General features: G+C 42.6%; 2 protein-coding genes across 2 annotated transcripts; both read right to left on the reverse strand.

The window, feature by feature from the left end:
* Positions 1 to 5,384: 5,384 nt before the first annotated feature.
* Positions 5,385 to 6,265, reverse strand: LOC4338121 (uncharacterized). The gene has a single exon (XM_015783348.3). The coding sequence runs from the start codon at positions 6,173 to 6,175 to the stop codon at positions 5,477 to 5,479; it is 699 nt and encodes a 232-aa protein (XP_015638834.1). The 5' UTR covers positions 6,176 to 6,265; the 3' UTR covers positions 5,385 to 5,476.
* Positions 6,266 to 13,005: 6,740 nt separating this feature from the next.
* On the reverse strand, positions 13,006 to 18,279 carry LOC4338122 (proline-rich receptor-like protein kinase PERK1). Its single transcript, XM_015784787.3, has 8 exons — positions 17,485 to 18,279; positions 16,231 to 16,770; positions 15,460 to 15,546; positions 15,286 to 15,356; positions 14,855 to 14,931; positions 14,375 to 14,522; positions 13,776 to 13,937; positions 13,006 to 13,588 (listed from the first exon to the last, which is right to left on the reverse strand). The coding sequence occupies exons 1-8, from the start codon at positions 18,104 to 18,106 to the stop codon at positions 13,268 to 13,270; spliced, it is 2,028 nt and encodes a 675-aa protein (XP_015640273.1). The 5' UTR covers positions 18,107 to 18,279; the 3' UTR covers positions 13,006 to 13,267.
* Positions 18,280 to 24,829: the final 6,550 nt, after the last annotated feature.

Raw genomic sequence — 24,829 nt, forward strand, 5'->3', positions numbered from 1 at the left:
CCAATCCCACCTGCTCGTCGCTGGACGTCTGTGCGTCTGCCGTTGTGTGTTGTGCCGCAGCAAAGTAGCAAGCATCAAAGCGGCAAGGCAGCAAGTAAACGCCTTTGCCCTCCATGACGCAACGCATGCCGTAGTGTGTATGTGCACTAATTTTTTATTTTTATTTTGGTCACAAGGTTTATGATTTATCTAGTATGCATACTAAATTAAATACTATTTTTAACATCTTTATCTATATGTTCATAGGTTTATATAGCATTTCAACTTTCAAGTTTCAACCATCTTCTGCAAATCATTGAAAATTTTATTTCGGGAAACAATAAAAGAATTATGCTTTTCAATTGAAGATTACGCGCATATACACTTTTTGTTCCACTCCAATTTATATTGCTGCAAAATATATCATGGGGTATAAGGGTGTGCGTTTGAGAGGATGGAAAAGAGAAATTGACAAGATACGTCGGCCATTAGTGTATAATTAATTGAGTATTAATAATTTCAAACTTGAAAATGGATTAATATTATTTTTAAAGCAACTTTTCAATATCTATTTCATAAAAAACGCACCATCTATAGCATTGCGGGAAATATGTGCGCGTAAAATGAGAGAGGATTTCTCTCTTTGTGCTGCAAGTAGCCAAAGTTTTTATTATTTTATTTTATAGATTATGTTTAGTATTTGGATAATATTTTTGCACGGGGCCTCCAAAATTCATGGGACGGCCCTGTTCAAGCTACCTCTTCAAAATATACCTCCTCTCTCTAAGCTGAACTTGCAGGTATAATACTAGCATAGTAGCATACAAGGTGTGTTCCAGACTTCAAATACAACATCCAATCTTCATTTCAGATAACCAATCCCTGCTCTCCATGCTACAAACAACAACACTTTGCACATTATGCACTACACTGGAGTCTTCGGCCTCTTCTCTTCCATTGCAGATTTTAACACAAAGAGAAGTAACCAACATATATAAGAGGGATAAAAGGAGAGGCAAACAAAATGGATGATTATCTATCAAGAAAAGTTAGGACTACAGCAACAGTAAGTACTCCAAGAGTTAGAACACTTTTACCACAACAACACTCATCTGTTACTCTGCTAGCTGTCCTACTTAAGGATAATCTGTTATTTTCCCCAATGGAGGATGTCAACAAACTCATGTACTATTATGTTTCTAGTTACAAAAATTACTTTACAAAATCATGTCTAATCTATTTTTAATATTTTTCAAGCTAATACTTAACTAATTATGTGCTAATGAGCAGTTTCGTTTTGCATACATGAGGAATTAGTTCGTCTTGTATGCATGGGGAATTAGTTTGCAACTTGCACTCTCTAACATAGCCCAATGAAGAGCATATCGGTCGGTTCATGTTGTAAAAGATGACAAAAGTAAGTAAATCAATTAGTAAGTGATGAAAAGGCATTTATAAGTGTTAACACATCAGTTGGGTTTGGTATTTTGAGAAATCATATTTACGAGATGATATTTTGACGAAGCCCAGTTTTAACGGAGGCATAACCCCTAATTTGTCACCACCATTGCTTGCATTGCTCCCGGTAATCTCGTTATTTACAAAATTGAAGGAAATTTTGCAGCTTGCCAGCATTTCGGCATGTGGTCTGTGGGAAGTGAAATGGGCTTGCAGAGTTGCATTAGGCCAATCTACCGGCTGCAAACAAGGAAAAACTACTTAGTACTGTAGTTGGGTTGGGTTAGAGATCTTGCAGAAAAGGACGCGAATCCATGTACCATGCCAAATGGCCCATCTCTATGTCGCTCTATTCTATTGGGTGGCATGGATCAATCAGCCCAACAAAACGGGAAACTAAATTCAATCTTAAGGCATGGTGCCTCGTTTTTCATAACATCTAAAAAGGTAAAATGTCATTAGAAAAATTACAAGATAGATCTATACTATGATATATTACTTCACAACTTATTACTACACATTTAAATTGAATCTATACAAATTTGAATTTTTTTTCAATCAATACAAATTATTACTATGCAAACAATTCAACACATAAAATTATATAAAGAAAGAAAAAAAAATGTAGTAGGCACAATCTGTTTGTTTCAACTTAAATAGGTGGTATTTAAACTTAAATGTTCGTGGAGTGATATATCTTATATTTACCAATCTTGTCAACAAAAAATTCATGACTATTTGAATACATAAATTAATCAAGCGGACCATCCCTCGACAAAGGGCATCATTCCCTATAAAATACCTCAACTTATACCACTAGCCATCACAAGACTATACAACGCGGCCTTCAACCCCTTTTTGATAAACCAGTTGGATGTATAGCCTACTGGTACGGAAGAAACATGGGAATAGCGAAACGAACAACGTTGGTCGGATTGGTCCTAACGTTGCAGCCTGTCTACCTCCTTATGGCGTTAAAAGTCTCCAAGGAATTTCTGGAGGTTCCTGACAATGTGGGAAAGAAAAATGGCTGCTACGGGTGGGATCGGGAGAACTCACGGGTGGAAAATACAAGACCAACTGGGAAAGAAAAACAAGCATGCCAATGGCACATAGTGAGCTAGGAGCACTACTACGAAAACAATTTTCATAGCATCACCATTTTATTTTTACTGGCGAGTTTAGTGAATACACGCTTGTAAAAATACTTGAGAGGGATTGCGGTCACCATCCATCAGTGAAAATCAATTTTCACTGACTGTTTTGCAAGCGGACCTCTTAAGTAACCATCGAAAATAGCTGGAAGCTGCTAAGGAGCACCGACTGCAAATTTTTTTTCATTATACTAAAATTTCACACGGATGGCATGGACTCCATCTTATCTCCACCCTACACAGATAGACTCCATCTCCTCCTCCTATCCTCCTCACACCCTCTCACCCCCCCCCCCTCCCCTCCCCTCCCTCTCGGTGGCCATGGCAGCCACGGTGATAGCGATGCGTGCAGCAGATATGGCCGTGGGATCGGTGTGGGCCTCCCCGTGCCCTCAAAATCTGAAGGAGGCAGGTCTCCTTCCTCCTTCCTCCTCGTCTAGCCGCTGCCGTGGCGGAGGCCGACCCTTGGCCTCCTTCCTCTTCAGTCCAGATGTGGCGGAGTCAGATAGCCTCCTTCCTCCTCGTCGAGCCACCACCGTGGAGTCCTTCATCTATGTCGAGCTGCCACTGTGAAGCTCTTCCTTCGCTGCCGATCCACTGTTGTGAAGCTCAAAGCCGACAGTGAGACGTGGCTTGTTTCAATGGTGAGCACGCTGTGGTGGTGCTGGTGGTGGAGGCAGCCGCTGTTGTTCTTGTTGCGGTGTGAATGTTTTGGATCTTGGCGGCTGGAGAGGCAGCAATGGAAGTTGGGATTAGAACATATCTGAGGATTTCTATTTTCTACGGGATCAGGTACTTCTTAGCAATCTATCTTTTCTCATATGTCATTTTGGAAATCTGGAATTGCATTGAGGCCAGCATATCCAAATTGATGCTTGAATTTGTGATTGTCGAATTGCATCTGAATTGGTTTGAATGTGATTTTTTTTACACCAGAGAACATCTTCACAGGTGGTTCGCTTAAGGGATGCACTTGTAAAAATCAATTTTCGCTAGCGGTCCTCATAAGCGGTACGCGCAAGCAGTTCTGTTACTGCTTGTGAGCTTTAGTTGATGGCAGAGCACCCAGCCATCTCAAAATAGCTTCTTGGCTGTCACCAAAGATGCCTTTTGTAGTAGTGAGTGCTCAACCTGGAAACGTTTGCAAGGGTGTTGTGGGTGAGATGACTTTGTCATGAATAGAAGGTGCTAGAGAAGATATGGGTAGGGATAGAAACCCATGCGAAAATATAGATAAATTCCTACTTTTGGCAACTACGACAATAACAATAGGCAAAGGGGAGACAATACACTTGTGTGACTCAATTTGGATACACGGAAGACACCTTAAGGATGTAACACCACAAATTTACGCAATCTCCAAAAAGAAAAATAAGACTCTCAGCCAATCCATCGAAAGTAACACATAGATACAAGACCTCAATTTCTCACCTGATGCGAGCATCATTGGTCGAACTCCTAGGCCAACTAGTGACCCTATAGAATACAATATAGGGGTGCATCTCACTGCCAATAAAGGAAATGAAATTACTTGAAAGCACACAAGCCATGGAGTATACACGTGAAGTGCTAGAGCCAAAAATTGGTAAAGACTAGGGCTAAGATAAGGCTCACCTAATAAGGTGTTAGATTTCATTTTGGAGGCAGACCTAGGGCTCAAGCCCTAGCTGCCCTAGGCCTGCCTCCACCCCTTTACATAGCTAGATCTAACAACACAAATTATGAGATGATGATTTGGAATCCTTGGGCTCTAACAAAATGCAAGCTCTTTACCTAGATATTCTTGCAAAACAAAGTGTAGATGTTCGGCAGACTTGTAGTCTACGACTAACCAAATAACTACACCATTTATCTGCTTTCTTGACACACCCACAAAACATCCTTCCATCTCCTAATGAAATGCAAATACATGAGGAGAATCTTGGATATATTATTTGCATGGACAGTACGAGAACAACTTAAGCCATCAAGATGAAGGAGACGACAGTCCATAAATGGTGAACAACACTAGCCACGAGCCCTAGCCCAGGCCTGCCATATAAAGGGGAACTACACGCTCATCCTATTAACAGTGTAGGAAATCTAGAAGCAGTAACTAGAGTGTTCTAGAAAAGGGAATTATCCACAATAGCTTTGGGCCCAAAAATTAAGGAGGCCAAATACTGGCCATGTACAAAGATAGAGATAGGTATAAGCTCTATACTATCTAGAGACTAATGTCATAGAACAGTTAGAGACAATATGGTCTCTACCATTAATGTATCAAAATATTTTTTTTTCTTACTCTTCTTTCCTTTCTTTCAACATCATGTAACAAAATTTGATCTAATAAATGCTAAGAGTTGACTCTAAACCATTGTCATGCATAACAACCATGTTTGTACTTTCTCTTTTATCTTTCTTCCATGTTATCAAATTTACTTGCATAGTAATATAGAGACCACTAATAAAAACCGTTGTACATGCCCTTAGGAGCAGCAAAGCACCTCCCAAAGCTAATACCTTAGCTCTCTCATCCTGTTTTATTGTTGTTTCTTTTTCTAATATGCAAATTTTTCCCTTACTATACTCAATGAAAATGACATATTTAGTATCGGTTCTTAAGAAAAATCCCCTTAAGGATAAAAAAAACCAATTGGCATAAGACTAATTAAACAATAATTAGACGCGATTATTTGTCTATAGCTTATTTGAAGCAAAGGTCGGAATAAATTCTATTATCTAAAAATTTAGACGCGATCATCTCAAAGGGATTTAATGAAAAACGAATGCGATTATTTGGCAACTCGTCTATGCCAAGAACAAAGCCTTTATCAAATCTCACTGCGAGGAACACATCATCATGCTTCATGCATGCATCAACGACTCAACATTTGCACTCCTCCTTAGCTCGGCTCTGCCGTCGCCGTGCGCAGCGAGAGCTTGCAGTGCGCAATGGCGCTCTCGATGCCGTCCTGCAAGTGCTGGGCCGAGCCGTCTATACCGCGGCGCGGCGGCGGCGGCGCCGCCATGGAGGAGCGGCTCGTCTTCGTCTTGCCGGTCGTCGTCGGGGCAGCGACCACCATTGCTGCTGGGTCTGGACCTCCGCGGCGGCGCGCGAGGCTCGTCGCGATCTTGTTCAGGTACTTCCGTGCGGCCTCCTTCGGGTTAGTAGTAGTGGCGGCGCGCCGCTCCTCCTCGCCGCCGGCGATCGCGCGCGCCTCCAGCCGCGGCATCGAGTCCGCCCGGACCTTCGCCAAGAATCGGCCGCTCTGTCCCTCCGGCGACACCGCGCCACCGCCGCCGGCCGCCTTCGGCTTCCTCAGCTTGCGAAGAAGAAGCTCGCGGAGCCTAGCAGCCGGCCCGAGCGCCGCCGCCACGCCGCCGCCGCGACCATCTTCGTCCTCGTCGGACGCCACGTTCACCGCCCCGCCACCACCATCATCGGCACCAGCAAAATCAACCTCCTCCTTTCCTCCCGACACCACCCACCGGTCGCCGAACGCAGTGAGGTCGAGGTCAAAGAGCGACGACAACGACGACGAGGACGACATCGACTTCACGTCGGCATCATCATCGACGAAGTTTTCTTCTTCGGTGGCCATCGCATCCGCCGCGCTCTGGCTGTGGATGGATGTCGTCGTCGTGGAGTGATCGAATGGTCGCGCGCGTGTCGACGGTTTTGACGAGGTGGAAAGGAGAGACGTGTGATGGATACTTGGATAGTCGTAGAGGAGCAGCAAGAGATGTCTTGACGTTTAGCGGGTCAAAGAGGAGGATGATGATGATGATGATGATGCATGGGGGTAGCCTAGGGATATGCCAGCGTCATACTTCACCCTTAACATAAATAGTGATCTCTGTGAGCAATTTTTGTCCATTCTATGGTGCAAAGATATAATATATCTTTTCATTAATACTTAAATTACAGTTTCAGGGAAAACTTTTCTTTGCATATAAAACTTTTGTTCCCACCGTGATATAGAAATATCTTTCTATATCTCATCACTAGGGTTGGCAACAGGGCAAATTGAGATTGGGTTGAAAAACAGAAGCTCTGGCCCCAATCCCTTATTTCCTCCCATGCCGCCCTCCTCTGGAAGAAGAAAACGGGAGAAATAAAACAACTACGGGCGACGATGTGGGCAGCGAAGAACGGTGTGGGGCACTAGCAGTGAGAGGGAGAGAAGATACAGTGTCGGGAGGTGGCCAGAGAGAAGGGAACGATGTGCCAACGGCCAGATCAGTCAGGGAGACAGTGTGCCTAAGCGACAGTGTAGGACTATGCTAGCTATGCGACTCACTACATAGGCATTGATGACTAGGAGGTGTCTAGGGTTTTGCGTTAATACCCTCCTTTTTTATACCTAGATCCTGCTGGGTTGAAGGACGAGGTGGGTCTTTTTATATAAACTTGGTAGCCAAGTTAGGTAGGCCACATTCCGCTGAAACCCGTGGGTGACCCGTTAGTAGGAACAGCTCTCCATCCCAGCACTATATTTTCTCTGGGACCCACGGCCCACCTTGATGGGTGCGCATGTCAAATTTTGGACCTACCCCTACCGAATGGGAATTTTATCACCCCTAACAGTCCTAGTGTTGTAGTTAGAAAGTTTAAATCTAAAAATTAAAATTTGGAGACATCTTTTTGAAAAAAAAATATATAAGAGGTTTAAAAGAGAAAAACAATGTCGGCATTTCTTTTTCCTTGTATCAAATAGGAGGAATGTTTAGTAACTTATAGCTTAGCTGGTTAAATTCCTGTGGTAGAACATAACTAAGTATAGATTTTTGACTCAGTATGGGTGTTCGTATTTATAACTAATTATTTTTTTATCTCCCTCGACAGTGAGGCGGTGACTCCATCAATTTTAGAATATATCGGTTTAGTGTCTCGAAGATGCTTATAGTAGTAGAATAAAAATGTGTGAATTTATAAGGGTGAGTACGCTTGTTTTTCTAGATAACCTGACCATAGAAGCCCGGGAGCAAATCGGCCCAACAGCCTCAGCCCAAGCTGAGCAATCATCTCCAAATTAAACTAACAGAAGAAGCACAGAAATTTGGACCATATACCCAACAACATTTTCCACGACCGGCTGGCCTCCCGCATCCCTGCTCGACTATCAGCACCCGGCCCAGCCGCCCAGGCGGCCATCCATCAGAATCAGAGTAAGCCCTCGGCAAGAGAGTAATAGACTCTAAACTCATCGATGATTTCTGGGGCCTGATCATTTTTTCCTCCTTGTGTGGGCATGCAGTAATAAAACATGATACAAACACATACGCTTATAATACACGTACATTTACCTCACCCTATCAATGGACACACGTACACCTTATATCAATCAATGAGTACGATCACCTTTAAAACACTAGACTTGTATATTTTGAAATTGAGGCACCTCACTTTCAACGGGTACATTATCTATCACTAAAATAATAATTAGCAGTAGATTCGAGTATCCGTGTCAAGTCTAGTACGTAAACCTAGATAAACTGGTTATAGCACAAGGAACCTAATCACTTAAGTTGTGCTCACTTCGCACATAATATTTTGACTGTGCAATATTTTAAAATGATGAAATTGATATTGGATACATGTATTTTGTTACTATCATTTCGTCACTGCAGTACTGCACAAAAGGTACTCAGGGCCTGTTTGGCACAGCTCCAGCTCCAGCTCCACCCCTCCTGGAGCTGGAGTTCAGCCAAACAGTTTCAGCTCCACCAAAACTGGAAGTGGAGTTGGGTGGAGCTGTCTCAATTTAGATGTGTTTATTTCCATGCTAAAATTGGAAGTTTGACTAAAATTGAAAGTTTGAAAAGAAAAGTTGAAAGTTTATATCTGTAGGAAAATTTTGATGCGATGAAAAAGTTGAAAGTTTGAAAAAAAAGTTGGGAACTAAACCCTAAACCCGGCCTTAATCATACTCGCTAATAGCCTACTAGTAAGAGTTATCAGATTTTTCCTGCGCGATTGCATAAGACTGTATCACACCACCCCCGGGCCGCCGGTCGCCGGACACCGTGACATCCAGTTTAAAGAACGACGACGTCGAATCCACGTCGTATATCATCAGCGATGTCTCCGTTTGTTTGCTTTTTTTTTTAAAAAAAAAGTGAACTGTAGGGGAGACTCTACAGTGTATAAATATAAATCTATATCTCTACTATTATAAAAATTAAAAGATGTTTTCGCCAATACTTTGATACGTCATCCGTATTTGAATTTGTTTTTAAGTTCGTTCGCTTTTAAAAATACATAAGGAATCGTATAAGAAATCCTTTTAAAAACCTCGCATGCTAACTTGAGGCGAAAGTCGGATTCCTAATATATTTATAATTCTCTCCATACCATAAGAAAACAACGTGCATGATATGATCATCATCCAAATAAGGATTCCGAATTAGATATCAATACGATCAAAATAAAAATTCTATATATACTTTAGAAAAAAATCTAACAACAATACGATTAAAATAGCCTTCATCTCATTACAACGCACCGGTATTTTTTCTAGCAATATAAAAAATTACAAATTACATAAGTATATAAAAAAATCAAAACTTATCTAGCCATTAAGACATATCTAAATGCAGTGGCGGAGCCAAAAAAAAATTTTGAGCCCGGGAAACTTCAATATAACTAACTAGTACTATTTATTATAGAAATTTCACCATTAATTTACTCATCAATATTAAAATTTAATTGAATTTTCGTCGTCGAGCCCAGGCGGCTGCTTAGGTACGGTTAACCGGACTGTGTTCGTACGAGGTTTAAGATATCTTTTGCCCTATGGTTATAGTAAAATTATTTTTGAATATATCCTTACATAAATATGAAAATAAGGGTTTATGCCTTTGAACATCATGATGTACTTCTTGAGTTCCATGTACTCCATGCCATCATCGATCCGATTGTTCCCTCTTCTTCTTCGGTGGCCATCGCATCCGCCGTGGTCTGCCTTTGGAATTTGGATGTCATGGTGTGGCACCAACTACAATGTTATAGGTAGAAGGTTAAAACCTGAAAATAAAATTTGGAGACACCAAATAAATCATAGGAGGTTGAATTAAATGATTGAAGAAAAACTTAATGACATTTCATTTTTAAGAAAATAGGAGGAGGAATATAATCTAAAGAAAGAGCAATCTAAACGTAGGGGGTCTCCCACTCACGCTAGCGCTTGTATTTTCAATCAGTGGTAGGCTATGTGCCTCTCGAAAACAAAGTATCTGAGATGACTTTATCAATCTCAAAATATGTTAATCTAATCTTTTAGGGATGGGATGTATTGTATGCGCTCATATGAGGTGAGCATTCGCACGTCAGTATGAGTGTCCGCTTTTGCATTGTGCTTTCAAAAAGAAAATCTGACCAGAGAAGCCTGGGGAGCACAACGGCCCAACAGCCCCAGCCCAAACTGCCAGACGAAGCACAAAAATTTGGCCCATACCCAGCATTTGCTAAGAGGCTACGCCCAAGCGGCCGTCCATCAGATTCAGAGCTAAGCTTCAATTTCATTTGAAATTTGTTACCTCAATTTCGTCACTGCACATATTTTTAGATAATGGAATATTTTTCGTCACTGCACACATGGCAGGGGCATTCAATTCATACTCAGCAACTAGTATAGGTACGCAGTGTTTACTTCCCTTCAAACTTTCAAAAATTTCGTCACATCAAATGTTTGGACACATGCAGGTACCATTAAATGTGGAAAAAAAACCAATTGCACAGTTTACATATAAATTGCGAGACGAATCTTTTGAGTCTAATTACGCCATGATTTGACAATGTAATATTACAGTAAACATTTACTAATGACGAATTAATTAGGCTTAATAAATTCGTCTCCCAGTTTACAGGCGGAATCTATAATTTATTTTGTTATTAGTCTACATTTAATACTTCAAATGTGTGTTTGTATACTTAAAAAAATTTGTCACACGAACTAAACATAGCTCTAGTCGGATTTCTTGCGTAATAATTGCACGAGACTATGGTCCCGTTCATTTATCAAAGAGTTGGATGAAGATAAAGTTTTTGTGGCACACTTTTTAAACTGCTAAACGGTATGTTTCATGCGAAAACTTTCAATATAACAATATTGCTTTTCCTTTTTTGAAATAACATGGCAATTTGAAGTCCTCAAAACAAATAGATAATTCTTTTTAATCCCTATCTTAACTTATATACTCCCTCTGAAAATAAATATTTGATATTTAGAATAAGATTTTATTAAAGTTTTAAAACTTTGTCCACCAATAACTTATATGCATAGTTTAAAAAGAAACCTAAACTAAATATAACTTGTAGACAGTTATAATATACTAATTAAATGCCCATACTTTGCTACACGTTGTTCTGAAAAATATTTACCTTACTTTGATTCTATATGTCGCTATCCATTTAGGTCGATGGTTTACACGCCGATCCAAAGCTAGAGTAGTCTTTAATAGAGCATCAATTATAACTGAGTACGAACAACACTAAACTTTTTTTGTCATATTAGCCACAACTAATTAGCCGGTCCATTAGCCCTCAACCATTCAAAGCTAACTTTCTGGCTTAACTCCTGACGGCACTTCACTCCTCAACAGGATGGCAATGACGACCTACCTTAACAAACAAATCCAGGTACAGCAATGCTGCTATACTTGTCGATCAGAGGCTATTATCTCCCAAGATCCATGAGCACGAGAGCACTTGAATAGATACATGATGCCACCAGGCTGGATTTGGCAGTTTGGCACCACCTGCAGGGGGGGAGGCTAGATATGTACAGTACAGGTCAGGCCACCAGCTAACTAGGTGAGTGACCGCAGCTTTAAGATTGCTGTCATTAGCATGTGTTGCTGCCCCATGGTCCATGTGTAATCCTACCTCCGACCATTTCAGGTTTCAGCACACTAGCATTGCAACGGAATTTTAGAAAAGAGAATTTCATAGGGATCCGGTGTTTCGAAAATATTTATAGGGGTAGGGTGTATGTGAATGTATTCGTAGGGATAAGTATACACTCGTTGTGAGCGTCTGCATTTGTATTGTGCTTCTATAAAAAAATAAAGCCTCAAAAATTAAATCAAAATCATTTCCATTATAAAATCTCCGAATCATGTTTACCATCATTTCGTACTTCACCTAAAAACTGATGGCTTTGAATTGAGAAAACAAAAGTTCATCTACCATACTGTTTGGGGAACCCACATGGTATCGACGGATTTACTGTTCACCATCACTATTGAAATCTATTAAAGGAATATAGGAACTCACCTAGTCCATTCATCTCAAGCTCTCTCCCCACGACCTCACCTCTCCTCTAAAGGTCATATCATGTTCCAAATAATTTTAAGCTCAAAGATCTAATTAATTGAATAGTGTTCAAGATCCATCTCCGGTACGTACTCAAGTTTTCTATAGATGACGGCATGATATCATCGATGGCCATCCGCTGAAAATCTTTCAGGCAACTGCCAGAGCCAGTAGATTAGAAGCTTCTAATCTTTGCATCCACAATGATGAAGACAGGTCGCAATGCCCTGTCCTGACCAAACCGTCAAACAACAACAGGTAGAGCCGTAGAGCGTAGTAGCGTACCAGAGAGGACACTAGCACCCTGTTTAGATGGGACTAAAACTTTTAAATCCCTATCACATCGGATGTTTGGTAACTAATTATAAATATTAAACGTAGACTATTAATAAAACTCATCCATAATCTTGGACTAATTCGCGAGACGAATCTATTGAGCCTATTTAATCCATGATTAGCCTATGTGATGCTACAGTAAACATTCTCTAATTATGGACTAATTAGGCTTAAAAAATTTGTCTCGTAAATTAGCTTTCATTTATATAATTAGTTTTGTAAGTAGTTTATATTTAATACTCTAAATTAATGTCTAAATATAGAGATTAAAATTAAGTCCCTGGATCCAAACACCACCTGAAACTGCAAGTCTGCAATTGCTAGCAGCAGCAGCAGCAGCAGCAGCAGCAGCAGCAAACCCAGACTGGACCAACAAACACAAACACAATCTTGACATGCTGTGGACGTTGAACGCCACCACCACCCAACCACCACCACCACAATGCCCCGCGTTGCGTTGGCGTCGTTCCAAGCATTGGAATGGAGCCGGATCACGCGTGAGGCGAGACGAGACGAGATTACCAGAAAGCAACGGCGAGGGACAGCCATGCGTCCCGTGAGCTGTCCCAGGTCTCACCACCTCCAATGTTTCCGTGCCACCAAAGAAGACATCACACAACATCTGCCTTGCAAGACAACTCATCCTCACGACACATTTTGACAGGCGTGTTGCTGGAAAGGAACATATATACCCCCATTCACATGGCAGAACATTGTGACCATTATGAGAGTATACACATCGTTGGAGATCTGGTGAACTCTTGTCAGGCAACTCAACCCTGAATAAGTATGGACAGTATATTCAAAAGTTAATTAGCTCAATTCATTTGAATTACATAGGCAAACGGGTGGGTGGTGGAACACATCCATAACATAATACTTATGAAAGAATCAACAATTGTAGCTACCAAAAGCTATACTTCGGTCAAACTTACGGTTCATCGCATCGCACGCAAGTCAGCAACTTTGGTCATACGAACTCAGATGGACTTTACAGATTGAAACAATCAAAATGTTAAAAGAGGAAAAACAAAGATTTCCCTCATGAGGCTCCGCTGTATCCTGAGCTGTAGCCACTGTAGCCGCCTCTCTTGGTTGTCCTGCTCTCGACTTCCTGGGTTTGTTGGCCCTCGCTGCTTGATGCAGAGGGTATCTGGCCATACTCGCTGGTTGGTGCGCTGTATTGACTGCTCGTATCATTATTGTTGGTAAAAGCCATCTTCCTGAACTTCTTCATGTCCTCGTTGTATTGGCCAGAATCATAGTCAGAGCTGCTGTACGATCCAAAATAGCGGCTGTGACCAGGCCGAACACCTTCATTAAGATCCTCCAAAGACACGTCACCTTCCAAAGCCCGGACAACCTGATACCATATCAGATATGAGACATTAGACCACAAACTGAATCCATGCATATGCCAGCCATGTCACCACAGTGCTTCTCACTGTTGAATAAATATTTACTGATGCCAATATTCTGGTTCATGTTAAGCATCTAGTTGCACTCCGTGCTCTTTTATCTGGCAGTAGAAGAGATGTATTGCAAGTTACCTGGCTCATGCGTGGGCGACGACGAGCGGAATGGCGTACGCATGCAGCTGCACAAGCAATCATTCTCGCCATCTCATTGGGATTGAAATCCTTCCCAAGCCGAGGATCTACTAACTCCTCGTAGTTACCATTCTCAAGTGCTTGCATCAGTAAAGGCCTTGCCTGCACGTCGTCATATATATTACTCTCAAGATGTTTGTATTTTAACAGTTTCGTGAAGACACAGAATGACGTAATAACAGGTTAAGTCATGGAGATATAGTTAGTGGTGCTGATAACAAGCGGTGATCGCAACTAGTCAAAAGCAACACCAACTTGGACTAGGGTACTATTATTAAAGCATACATGGAAACATCCATACTACACACGAAAATAGAGGTATGTATATGCAGTTATGCTCGCATAGCACGCTATATGCCTATATCCAAAGCTGAAGGGATAAGTCATCATTAGTGACTACACACAATTATTCAGGTGGCACATTGTTCAAAGGCATACATTTAAAATATAAACCATAAAAGTCCAGTTCCATTCTTTTATTAAAAAGATGATTTGTTTAAACAGTTAATAGGCATGTTATAAAGCTATCAAGTACCTACCCAGTCAACCAAGCTGTCATCCATATATGTTTGACTTGTATCAACTGGCCGACGACCAGTTATTAACTCAAGAAGCATAACTCCATAGGAGAAGACATCTGATTTCTCAGTGAGCTTGCCAGAAGATGCGTACTCTGGTGCTAGATATCTGAGACAAGTAAAATGAACAATTGGACATTAGAAAAAACTCCGATTATTTCTATGTAGGAAGTTGAATGCTGAAATAGTTAAACTGCTAGATAGATGTCACCAAATTTTAAAACCAACAGGAACATGCTAGAAAATCGAGGCAAAAAAAATATGTTGAAGTGTTTTATCAGGAAGAATACCAGCCATGTGACCTAGTTTAAACTGGGACAGAAAGGGGGTCCATATCTTTTTTTTTTCAATCATCATAAAGTAACACCAATGTTGCATGTCTACCTAAAAATGTAACTCCAATGTAAATAGAACATTGCTACAACAAGAATATATACATACCCAAAAGTGCCCATTACTCTTGTCGAAACATGAGTGTTATTATCACTGGTGAACTTAGCAAGTCCAAAATCAGCAACCTGTGCATAGGGTACACGTCATAAATATATGATATAAAAAAATCAGAAAAGCAATACAAAGAAAAATGAAGTATTGAAAACTATAAATGCACAGCCTCAGAGAAAAAAAAAAGACAATAAGTGAAGTTTTCTATACAACAGCAATATACAAAAGTACAGTGTCAGCTTTGGAGTTGACAGCAACTCCATTTCGGTAATTCTATGCAGCAAATCCAAATTACTATGGCATGTTTTGAACCGACAAACACAACCAGATAATCACATGGCATGTTCATTGGCAAAAATCTATATCCTCAGCATGAACCATTCTATGTCAACGCTGTGAATGCAGGGGAAAGCAAGAGTATAACAAACCTTAGATTCAAACTTAAAATCAAGAAGAATGTTTGACGCCTTAATATCACGATGGATGATCTTAGGATGGCCTGTCATTTAAAACAAATATTAATACCTGTTTGCCACTACACTTTTTTGCTAATTTGGAAAACAATGGTGAGAATCTTAGTTCAGATAAAGTTATAAACTTACAGTCTTCATGAAGATAAGCTAAACCCTTTGCAGCTCCCAAAGCAATCTTTAGTCTTGTGGGCCACTCCATTGTTGGTCGGCCTTTTCCTACGGATGGTAAATATAGGAATTAATAATGCATAACAAAGCATAAAAAATATTGATACAGGAATTAACTTGTACAATGCATGACCGAACTTTCAACAAATTACCAAAAGAGAGAATTAATTCATGGCCCTATGAGAATTGAGAAGGCAACTTCTTAAGCACTACCATCTCTATGAAGCAAAGCACTTCATCCAAAGGATTCAGTGTCATTGAATATATTTTAAGGAAATGGTGGCCCAAAAATGATGGTGGCTAGAAATAGTTAAGTGGTGATATTTCTGACTGAAAGTAGTTTAGCCTGCTAATTTAATTTTATTACTCGCAAAGGTTATTTATCCCTGTTTACTATTTCCATAAATTCAAAGTTCTCCTATGGTAGCTCAGAAGTTTATCCGGTAAGAAGGAAATTGAAACCATAAAGTTCAGACAAACAGTTCTGACAGTCCTCTAGAATAAAGCAAAATCCCTTGCTCTCTAAAAGTGTATTTACTATTCACTTAGCTACATTGTACTGGATAGCACGATAGCTGATAGCTAACTAGTCTCAGTACATCCTCCATTACTATATGTGTTAGTCGATCATCTATGTTTTTGTCGTGAGATCTTTCAGACAAAAGTAACTGAGCAAAATAATAAAATATAAGTAATCACAGATAAAGAAGCAAACATATGAACAAAGCATACCGTGCAAGTGGAATTCCAATGTGTTGTTGGGGACAAACTCATAGACAAGCAATCTCTTGCCCCCAGAAATGCAATAACCAACCAAGGAGACGAGATGTTTGTGATGTACTCTGCTGATAATCTCAACCTCCGCCTGGAATTCACGCTCTCCCTGGCCACTTCCAACTTTCAATTGTTTCACAGCAATCTCTTTTCCAGTAGGCAGCACTCCTCTATGGACATAGCCAAAACCACCTTGTCCAAGGAGATTAGCATCAGAGAATCCATCCGTTGCCCTCAACAGCTCTTCATAAGTAAATGTGCTCTTTGAGAAACCAAGGGCAGCGCCAGGGGATGGTGGTGGTAGGATCTCTCCACCTGAGTAAGAGCCAGACCCACCGCTGCTGTTTATCATAGCAGCTGGAGGGGTCGATGGTGGCTGTGGAGGACGGTTTGCATACGCTGGCGGAGGTGATGGGTGCATCTTCACTACATGCTCAGGCGGAGGTGGTGGGGCATTTTGCTGCCAACTTTGCTGGTATGATCCACCATATGCATCCTCTGCAATAAGATGAAACAGCATTAGAAAAAGTATGTCACCATGTTACTAGTAACGTGTAATGTGTGAACACATCAAAACGTTCAGAGTTCAAACGGCTTTCATGGCACAGCATGTACCAACTACTCTTTTTCTAGGAAAAAAAAGGCAGGCTATTCCAAATATACTACAACATTTTGATATTGACAGCAGGCATGACATCATCTCATCCTACATTCATCCATCATCACCTAGTTCCATTGGATAACCAATCACGAATTAATTTACTGAATACAACGAAAGACACACGTGAAAAATCCTCAGTCCTGGCAATTAAGAAAGAAATCCTCAGTCCTGGCATGAAGAATAAATCCTCAGTTGTGGCTATTAAGAATAAATCTTCAGTTCTGGCTTTTAATACGAAATCCAGGACCAGCTCTATGGAAGTCGAAATTTTCGTCTGTACATACTAAAACTAATCCTATGTAGCCGCCATGAACCTGTCAAGTTGTCAACTACACAGCACATGCGTATAGCGTCCTAGTCAGTGCCAAACTGCCACGCGAGAAAGAAAGATCCAGCGCCACCAAAAATTGCGGGCAAGGAGGAGAATTGAAGCTGATAGCAACGTGACCAAAAGCTGCTGCTATCGCACGCTAACCGCACACTAGATCTAGATCTGGAGAGCGACAGCTATTGATCGGACCAGCAGAGAGAGATCGATCTCGGTATCTCACCCTTGTACTGCGGCGGCGGCGGCGGGTACACGTAGTGCTGCTGCGGCGGCGGCGGGCGCCTCCGCTTCTTCCGGAGGCAGCAGAGGCAGATGAAGCTGGCGAGCAGCAGCAGCACGAGGCCACCGACGGCGACGCCCACCACCGTCGCCGTGGACACCCCGGAGCCACCTCCCCCCGACGAGCGCGAGGCGGGCGATTTCGGCGAGGGGTGGGTGCTCGGCGTCGACGGCGACCTCCCTCCACCGCCCCCGGACGACGGCGGCGAGTTCCCCCCGCCGCCAGACGACGGCGGGGAGGGCGTATCCGAGGGCGGCGCGGGTGTCGCAGGACCACCCGAGGCCGACGGCGGCGACGCCGAGGGCACCGCGGGCGTGGACGCCGGTGCTGGGGGCGACGCGGAGGGAACCGCCGGCGGCGTGCCGGCCGATGGTGGCGCCTTCGCCGGCGCGGGTGGGGACGGCGCGGACGGGGTGGCAGGCGGCGGCGCGGAGGGCGTCGTCGGCGTCGTGGGCGTCGGCGTCGGCGGCGGCGTCGACGGGGTGGCGGGTGGTGGGGTCGTGTTGTTCGCCGCTGGCGCCGCCGGCGGCGAGGTCGGCGCCGGCGCGGCGGTCGGCGACGACATCGCGCACCCCGCTCCGCGGTGCCCGAGGCGGCGGAGCTAGGGTTTGGGTGCTCCCTCCCTCCCTCCTCGGCTTTGCTTAGCGCGTAAGCTTGAGGGGATCGGAGAAGAGAAGCGAGAGAGAGAGAGTAAATTGGAAGGAGCAGTAGAGTAGAGTGGAGTATTCTTCTTCTTCTAGTTAAAGAGGAGTAGCGGATTCGAGCTTTTAGCTAGGGGAGGCGGAGGTGGGGGGAAGGGTGGGAAAGGGAAAGGCACGCACTGGCGGTGACAGCGGGGACGTGGTGGGGGCCCACCAGGTGGGGTGTTGAGACAGCGTTGTGTCCGGATGACATGGTGGTCCAACGTTGTGTCTGGGACCACGGTGTCAGAGGCTGTGGGGTAGGGTGGGGGAGGTGGATGGGGGGGAGGGGTTGAGTTGCCTCGTTCGTCCACGCTTTTTGACCGCGGGGTGGACGCGATAAAGCGTTTTACTTTTCGCGTAAGCACCACGAGGGGATAGATAGGTTAGGGTTAACTAACGACAGGGAAGCAGACTTACCGTTAAAAGATAGGGGTAATTATATGTTTCAAACAGTTTTGGTAGGTTAAGTATGGTGGCGAGAAATTGGATATTCTTGTCAAAAGAGAAGATGATGGGATGTGGCGGGGTTCCACCTGTTGTCACCGTAGAAAGGGCTTCCTAAGCTTGGCTTCGGCGAGGGCAGCGCAGCATCAGCCGCTACAACAGGGGCGGAAGAGAGCTAGGGATGCTGGGGAAGAGCTCGGCTCTTCTGCCGTCTCCTTCAACAGCAACAAAATTCATGCATACGGTAGGCTTCGATCATACAAGCGGGAGGTGGAGATGGTGAATGAGCGGTCAACAATAACTGAAGGGGGTATTAGTGATGTGGCAAAGCATCGGTTTAGCATCACTTAAAAGTTGCTTTTTAAAAAATTCAATCCGCGAAATGGCATTTAAGCGGAAATCCTCTTTTAGCCAAATGTCCTATTTCTCGTGGCTGGCCTGGGCGTTCTCAATTCTCATCATCTAATGACCAACAAGTCCCAACGACGCTGTCTTTGTTACTTTGTTTTACCCTAATTTTTTACCGTAACACGGGAGTTAGCTAAAATTTCGGGAGCGCGTCTGCGCGTGCGCGAGTGACGGCGACGCGGTGGGCCGGGCCGGTGAGGATCGTTGGATGCCGGTGAGGTGTGGGCCCCAGAGGTCAGTGACCGAGGCTCCGTTGCTTGCGGTGGCGCGGCGGGTTTGCGTCGTTGCCGCGGTGTTCGCAACGTGGTGGGGCCACGGACACAACACACCCTTGCTGACGTGGGCCACCGTCTCCAGCGTTGCATTATGCCCGCGTGATTTGCGGCTTCATCTCTTCTGGTCCCACTGCCGATGATATGATTCACTTTTGGTAAATTTCGTGAAAAAGGCAGTCCTTCAAAATCGAAATTTCACTTTGTTACTCGAATCTCATATGATGAGGACCAGAAAGGCAAAGACCTGGATTTGAAACGGTTTTGCACATGAAGCTGTTCAATTCACGCTCTGTTCGGACCACACACGGGAATTTTTCTGTACAACCCAGATGAGAATTTAATCCTGGAATTAATTCTTTTACGTTTGTGTAGCATAATTGGACCCGATCCACACGAGGTATTGCTAGTACGGGCATGGTATTTTTAAATTTCCATACTAGGAATTTGAAGGCGTACGTTTTTGTCGGGCAAACAGCAATAAAACAGCTCATCACAAATCCCAGATTTGAGAGGGTCGCAGCACATCTGCACATGGCACCGTTTGCTTGCAATGCTTTCAGGCTTGCAATTGCAAAAGCCAAATGGAGGAAAGGCTAGCTCTCCCATTTTTTCTACGCTCTACGGTCCACGCGTTTATGTTTGCATATCTATCGCATCATTAAGGTTACTAGCTAAGCTTTAATATTTTATATTTTAACCCTTTCTAAAAACTTATTTATAAATAAACCATAAATAAACTTTTTTTTTAGAAATGGACCATTTTCTCGGCGTCTGATACTGAGGTCGAACATCTCAGCGCCAACGACGCTAGTGCTGACACCTCACCACCTAGCAACTAAGATGTAGAGCGGTCGGTGCCAAAAAAGACTTACATTGAAGGCCTATTTATTTAAATAAAATTTATTAAACAAAGTTAAATTTTTCTTACAAACAGGCTTTGACACCGTCGTTGACGTCGAAAACGCTATCGCTAGGGTCTGGAAAAAATATGCACATTTTGGCTCATTTTAAAAGGATATTTTATAAACAGGTCTATTGTAGACGCACTTCACGTTAGCGACTTATTAGCTACCATGAGGAGATCGATGAGAATATCGACGACAGTATCTCAGCACCAATAACCATGATGGGACGGCAAGAAAAAGGGTCCATTACTCGAAGAAGTTTTTTCAAAAATTTATTTATAAAATAAGTATTAAAATGCTAAAATGTAAAAAAACAATCCACACTAGCAAGCTCTCATCAGGTGAGGACGGTTGTTGTGTACAGAGTCAATTACACGCCGCGTTAATTCCGACATTAATCGCGTCCTAATCAATCGATGAATTCGTCATTGGCGCCGGCGAGAGTAGCTGGGGAAGGAGGAGGATGATTAGGCGGATAGATTAATCACGAGAACGAACTCACGCACATGGTCAGTACGCCAATCATGCTGTCTCCATTGACAAAATCATTTGAGTACCCCCGGCGTCTCCGATGAAATTAATTAACAATCAGTTAATTACTAATCCAGTGAATCTACTAATCATGCTTTGTTTTTTTTCTCCACTCGCAAATGATAATGCTCTCGTAGGTTAAGTACGTACGGTTGGTAGCAGATTATTAATTATTAGCTGAATTGCATGCACATCGATAGTTATCGAGATGTGGTGGTTTTGTCTTCTTGGTTAGTGATAAGTAAACAATCTTAGTTTAATTATTATTACATGGGAGATAAATTATCGTGGTATCTTCCATGGAGCTAGATTAGATCAATATTGTGGTGCAACTAGCCAGGCAAATCGGAGGAACAAACTATTGTTTGTCAGCTTGTGAAGCAAAAGAGGTTAAAGAGCCAACGTCCAGTTACTGGCAGACTGGCTACATCAACGAAAAGCCATTGCTTAGGCTGTGTTCAGACCCAGGGTGAAAAGTTTTGGCGTGTCACATTAGATATACGGACACACATTTAAAGTATTAAACATAGACTAATAACAAAACAAATTACAGATTTCGCCTGTAAACTACAAGACGAATTTATTAAGCCAAATTAATTTGTCATTAGCAAATGTTTACTGTAACACCACATTATCAAATATGGGAGCAATTAGCAGACTTGTCTTGCAATTTACACGTAATCTGTGTAATTAGTTATTTTTTCGTTTATATTTAATATTGCATGCATGTGTCCAAACATTCGATGTGATAGGGTGAAAAATTTTGCCGGAGAATCTAAACATGCCCTTATTTCATTTGCTACTACTCCTTCCGTTTCTAAATATTTGACGCCTGTACTGATAAGGGATGTTGGGTCCCGATCTTCCGATAGGTATTGATAAACAGTCGATTTGGGCGGAGTCGCGACACAACTCGATCTGACTTCTGAACGAACACGCTACAGAGCCCCGCAATCGCAGCACCACGTCTTCTCTGGTTATCAACCGTGCCGAAACCCGGTTGACCTTGCCGAGAAGGCTAATCCCTGCATGCGAATTGAAGAACACAAACAAGAACAAGATAGATTGCAACCAAATTGCATATGAATGATTAAGCACTCGAATTTGAAGTTCCACAAACCGATCTAGCGGTGAAATTGTTCTTGACAGAATAATCTAAGCAAAACCCAACTCTAAATGATGACGACTACTGAATTAATATAATTAGGGACGTCCTAGGGTTTCCCTAGGGCGCACACCCCCTTGGGCTAAGCCCACGACACAATTACAAGGCCCAAAAACCGAGTCAGATTCGGACTGGATGAGATACGTGGCTTGTTTTGCAGATTCCTGGCATCTCGGTAGGAATTTTGACGTGGGACTAAAACCATATGAAAGTAGACTCCATAAGCTTTCACACAAGTATTCATGGGCCCTGAAATTCCTTCTAGATCAGCGGCTAGGTCCGTTTGAAGTTGATGCTGTCAGGAGGCCCGAATCCGAATCTAAAACATGTAGAACTTTATCTCTTGTCTTCTATGGACCAAAGGTGACGTAATGAGATGGAAGTAGACTTGGAGAAGGTCTTGATATGGTCCCCAATCAACTTCTTTGATCATCCATGAATTCCTTACGCTCGGTATCTTTTCCTTCGCCCAAGCAAGTACCTCTGCAAACAAAAACACATGAAACTCATTGTGTAGCAACGTTTGTACAAATATATAACATGTAAATCTAATGTAGAACATATGCACCTTTGGTTGATTAATACATAAGGTAGTCATGGTTATATCCGAGCTAGTTGTGTCCTCATCATCCTCCCCTTCTTAATTGGAAACCGTCCTCGGTTTCTCCTTGTCATAGAGCGTATTGAACTTATCTTTATGTATCACAACATCCGGTGAGGAACATTTCTTGATGGCCATATGGTTGGATCCTGAAATCTTGGTAGTCGAAAAACCACCACATTCCCCTTCTTGCAAACCAACCTGTAACTTATTTAAAGAACTAGAGGAACTAGATAGAGAATTACTTATATGCATGCAGTCCTCTAGACAATACATTTCATCATGAAAAGGAGGTATAGTCAAATTTGAACAAATATATACTCGATGCACATTATATTCTCCTTTACTATCATAATTGCTAATAATATGAAAAATCACATCAGAAGGGCATGGCAATTCAAACCTTGCAAATAATTTCTTCTCTAAACAGTTGAGTGGACAAAGATCATCAAATTGAATATAACCCCAAGTATTTAAAGAAGATAGCAATTTAAGATCTTCATTCTCGCTAGCAATGTGAATAACATGTTTAAACTCAACACATAGTGGCTCTACTATAGAACTAACATGTTCAGTCACTAGTTGTGGCATGGATATAAGTGAAGCATCGCACAACTCTTCTTTATCACAAGAAACATCAAACAAATTGTTTTGTGACAAAGGTATTTCAGCAATTATTTCCACTATGGGTTGCTCTAATGTAGCATAAGTAGTGGACATAGTTGGCACATCATAACTATGCATACCTTGAGCAGTTGTAGCACCATTGTCATTACCTTTTTTCTCATCTTCAGAAATTGTAGGCGCTTGGTCAATTAAACATTCCTCAAGCATGCATGGAGCTATGGATAGATCTTTTTGCTCTTCGTCTTTCTTCTCTTTCTCCTCATTACCTTGGTTGTTCTCTTTCTCCTCATATACACCTGGTTTTCGACCAACGGTGTAGCGATACTCCCACTAGCTTTACTTCTCGTGGTCGAGTTAAGGCTACACCTGGTTTTCTACCAGCGGTGTAGCGATACTCCCACTAGCTTTACTTGTCGTGGTCGAGTTAAGGCTACACCTGGTTTTCAATCAGCGGTGTAGCGATACTCACTAGCTTTACTTCTCGTGGTCGAGTTAGGGCTACACCTGGTTCTCCACCAGCGGTGTAGCAATTCCTCCCACTACATCCACTTCTAGTGGTTGAGTTACGACTACCACATGGTCCTCGACCAGTGGTGTAGTGATTCTCTCACTACTTTTACTTCAAGTGGTCAAGTTGGGCTACAACTGGTTTTCGACCAGCAGTGTAGCGATCCTCCCATTACCTCTACTCCAACAAAGTTGATATCAGGTACACAATATCGCCAAGTGTTTTACCCAGAGATCCCTTACCACGACGACACCTAGAGTTGAAACCAATCCTACTGGCCCTTTACGCCGCCCTGGCAAGGCCTCCGAGGAACCTAAGGGAACTTCGGCTGGGGACGCCCAGAGCGGATAAGGCCTTGTCAGGTAATGCAGAGACGAACGACCATGTAAGATCTGGTCATGTAAGAGTTCTCACCGTGCGTATTAACCAAGCCGTGTAATCGGAAATTGGGTTTTTCAACTTCACGGCTGGGGGCTAGGGTAAGCGCTTTTTCAACCAAGGCAGGTCAAGGTTCGAAGAGCCTTCTCCTCCGAGAACTTATCTCCGATGACAAGGCTGGGGGCTAGGGAGAGTGTATGACTCAACAAACTGACTGATCGAAGTCGGTAAAAGAGAAGACGCTCATAAACAAAATATTGGTCTGTAAATTTAATTCATTTTTAGTTTTCCATACATATTATAACATGTCACCCTTTGAGCGTTCGCTCGGGGGCTATTTCGATCTAATATTCTTTTTTGAGTATTGATTTTAGGAAAATTCTATTCGACATTGTCGAAGACTCCATGTCTCTATGGTTCTACACCAAGATCGACTAAGGCGAGTACGATAAATATTGACAAGGCTTCGTCGCAGACTCTGCGCCTTCTCGACCATTCGAGAACGATTGGTGGATCTCGACAAGGAATACTGAATGAAAATATGGTGTACCCGCCGAGAAAAAATTTCTTGACTTCAATCCAAATTCTCGATTACAGTAAGACGGGAGACTTAGTCGTATGCTCTGTACCTTTTTGGTTGACGTCGGAGATTGACTCAGACAAACCTTATACGGTGCCAGCACGAGGCTGATAAGGGAAGTCTAACGTTATCTCTGAACTCACCAAGAACGGTCACGTGAGCTCAACAGCAGTTATTCCGAGG

The sequence above is a fragment of the Oryza sativa genome, chromosome 5 (assembly GCF_034140825.1).
Source record: "Oryza sativa Japonica Group chromosome 5, ASM3414082v1".
Taxonomy (NCBI): Eukaryota; Viridiplantae; Streptophyta; class Magnoliopsida; order Poales; family Poaceae; genus Oryza; species Oryza sativa.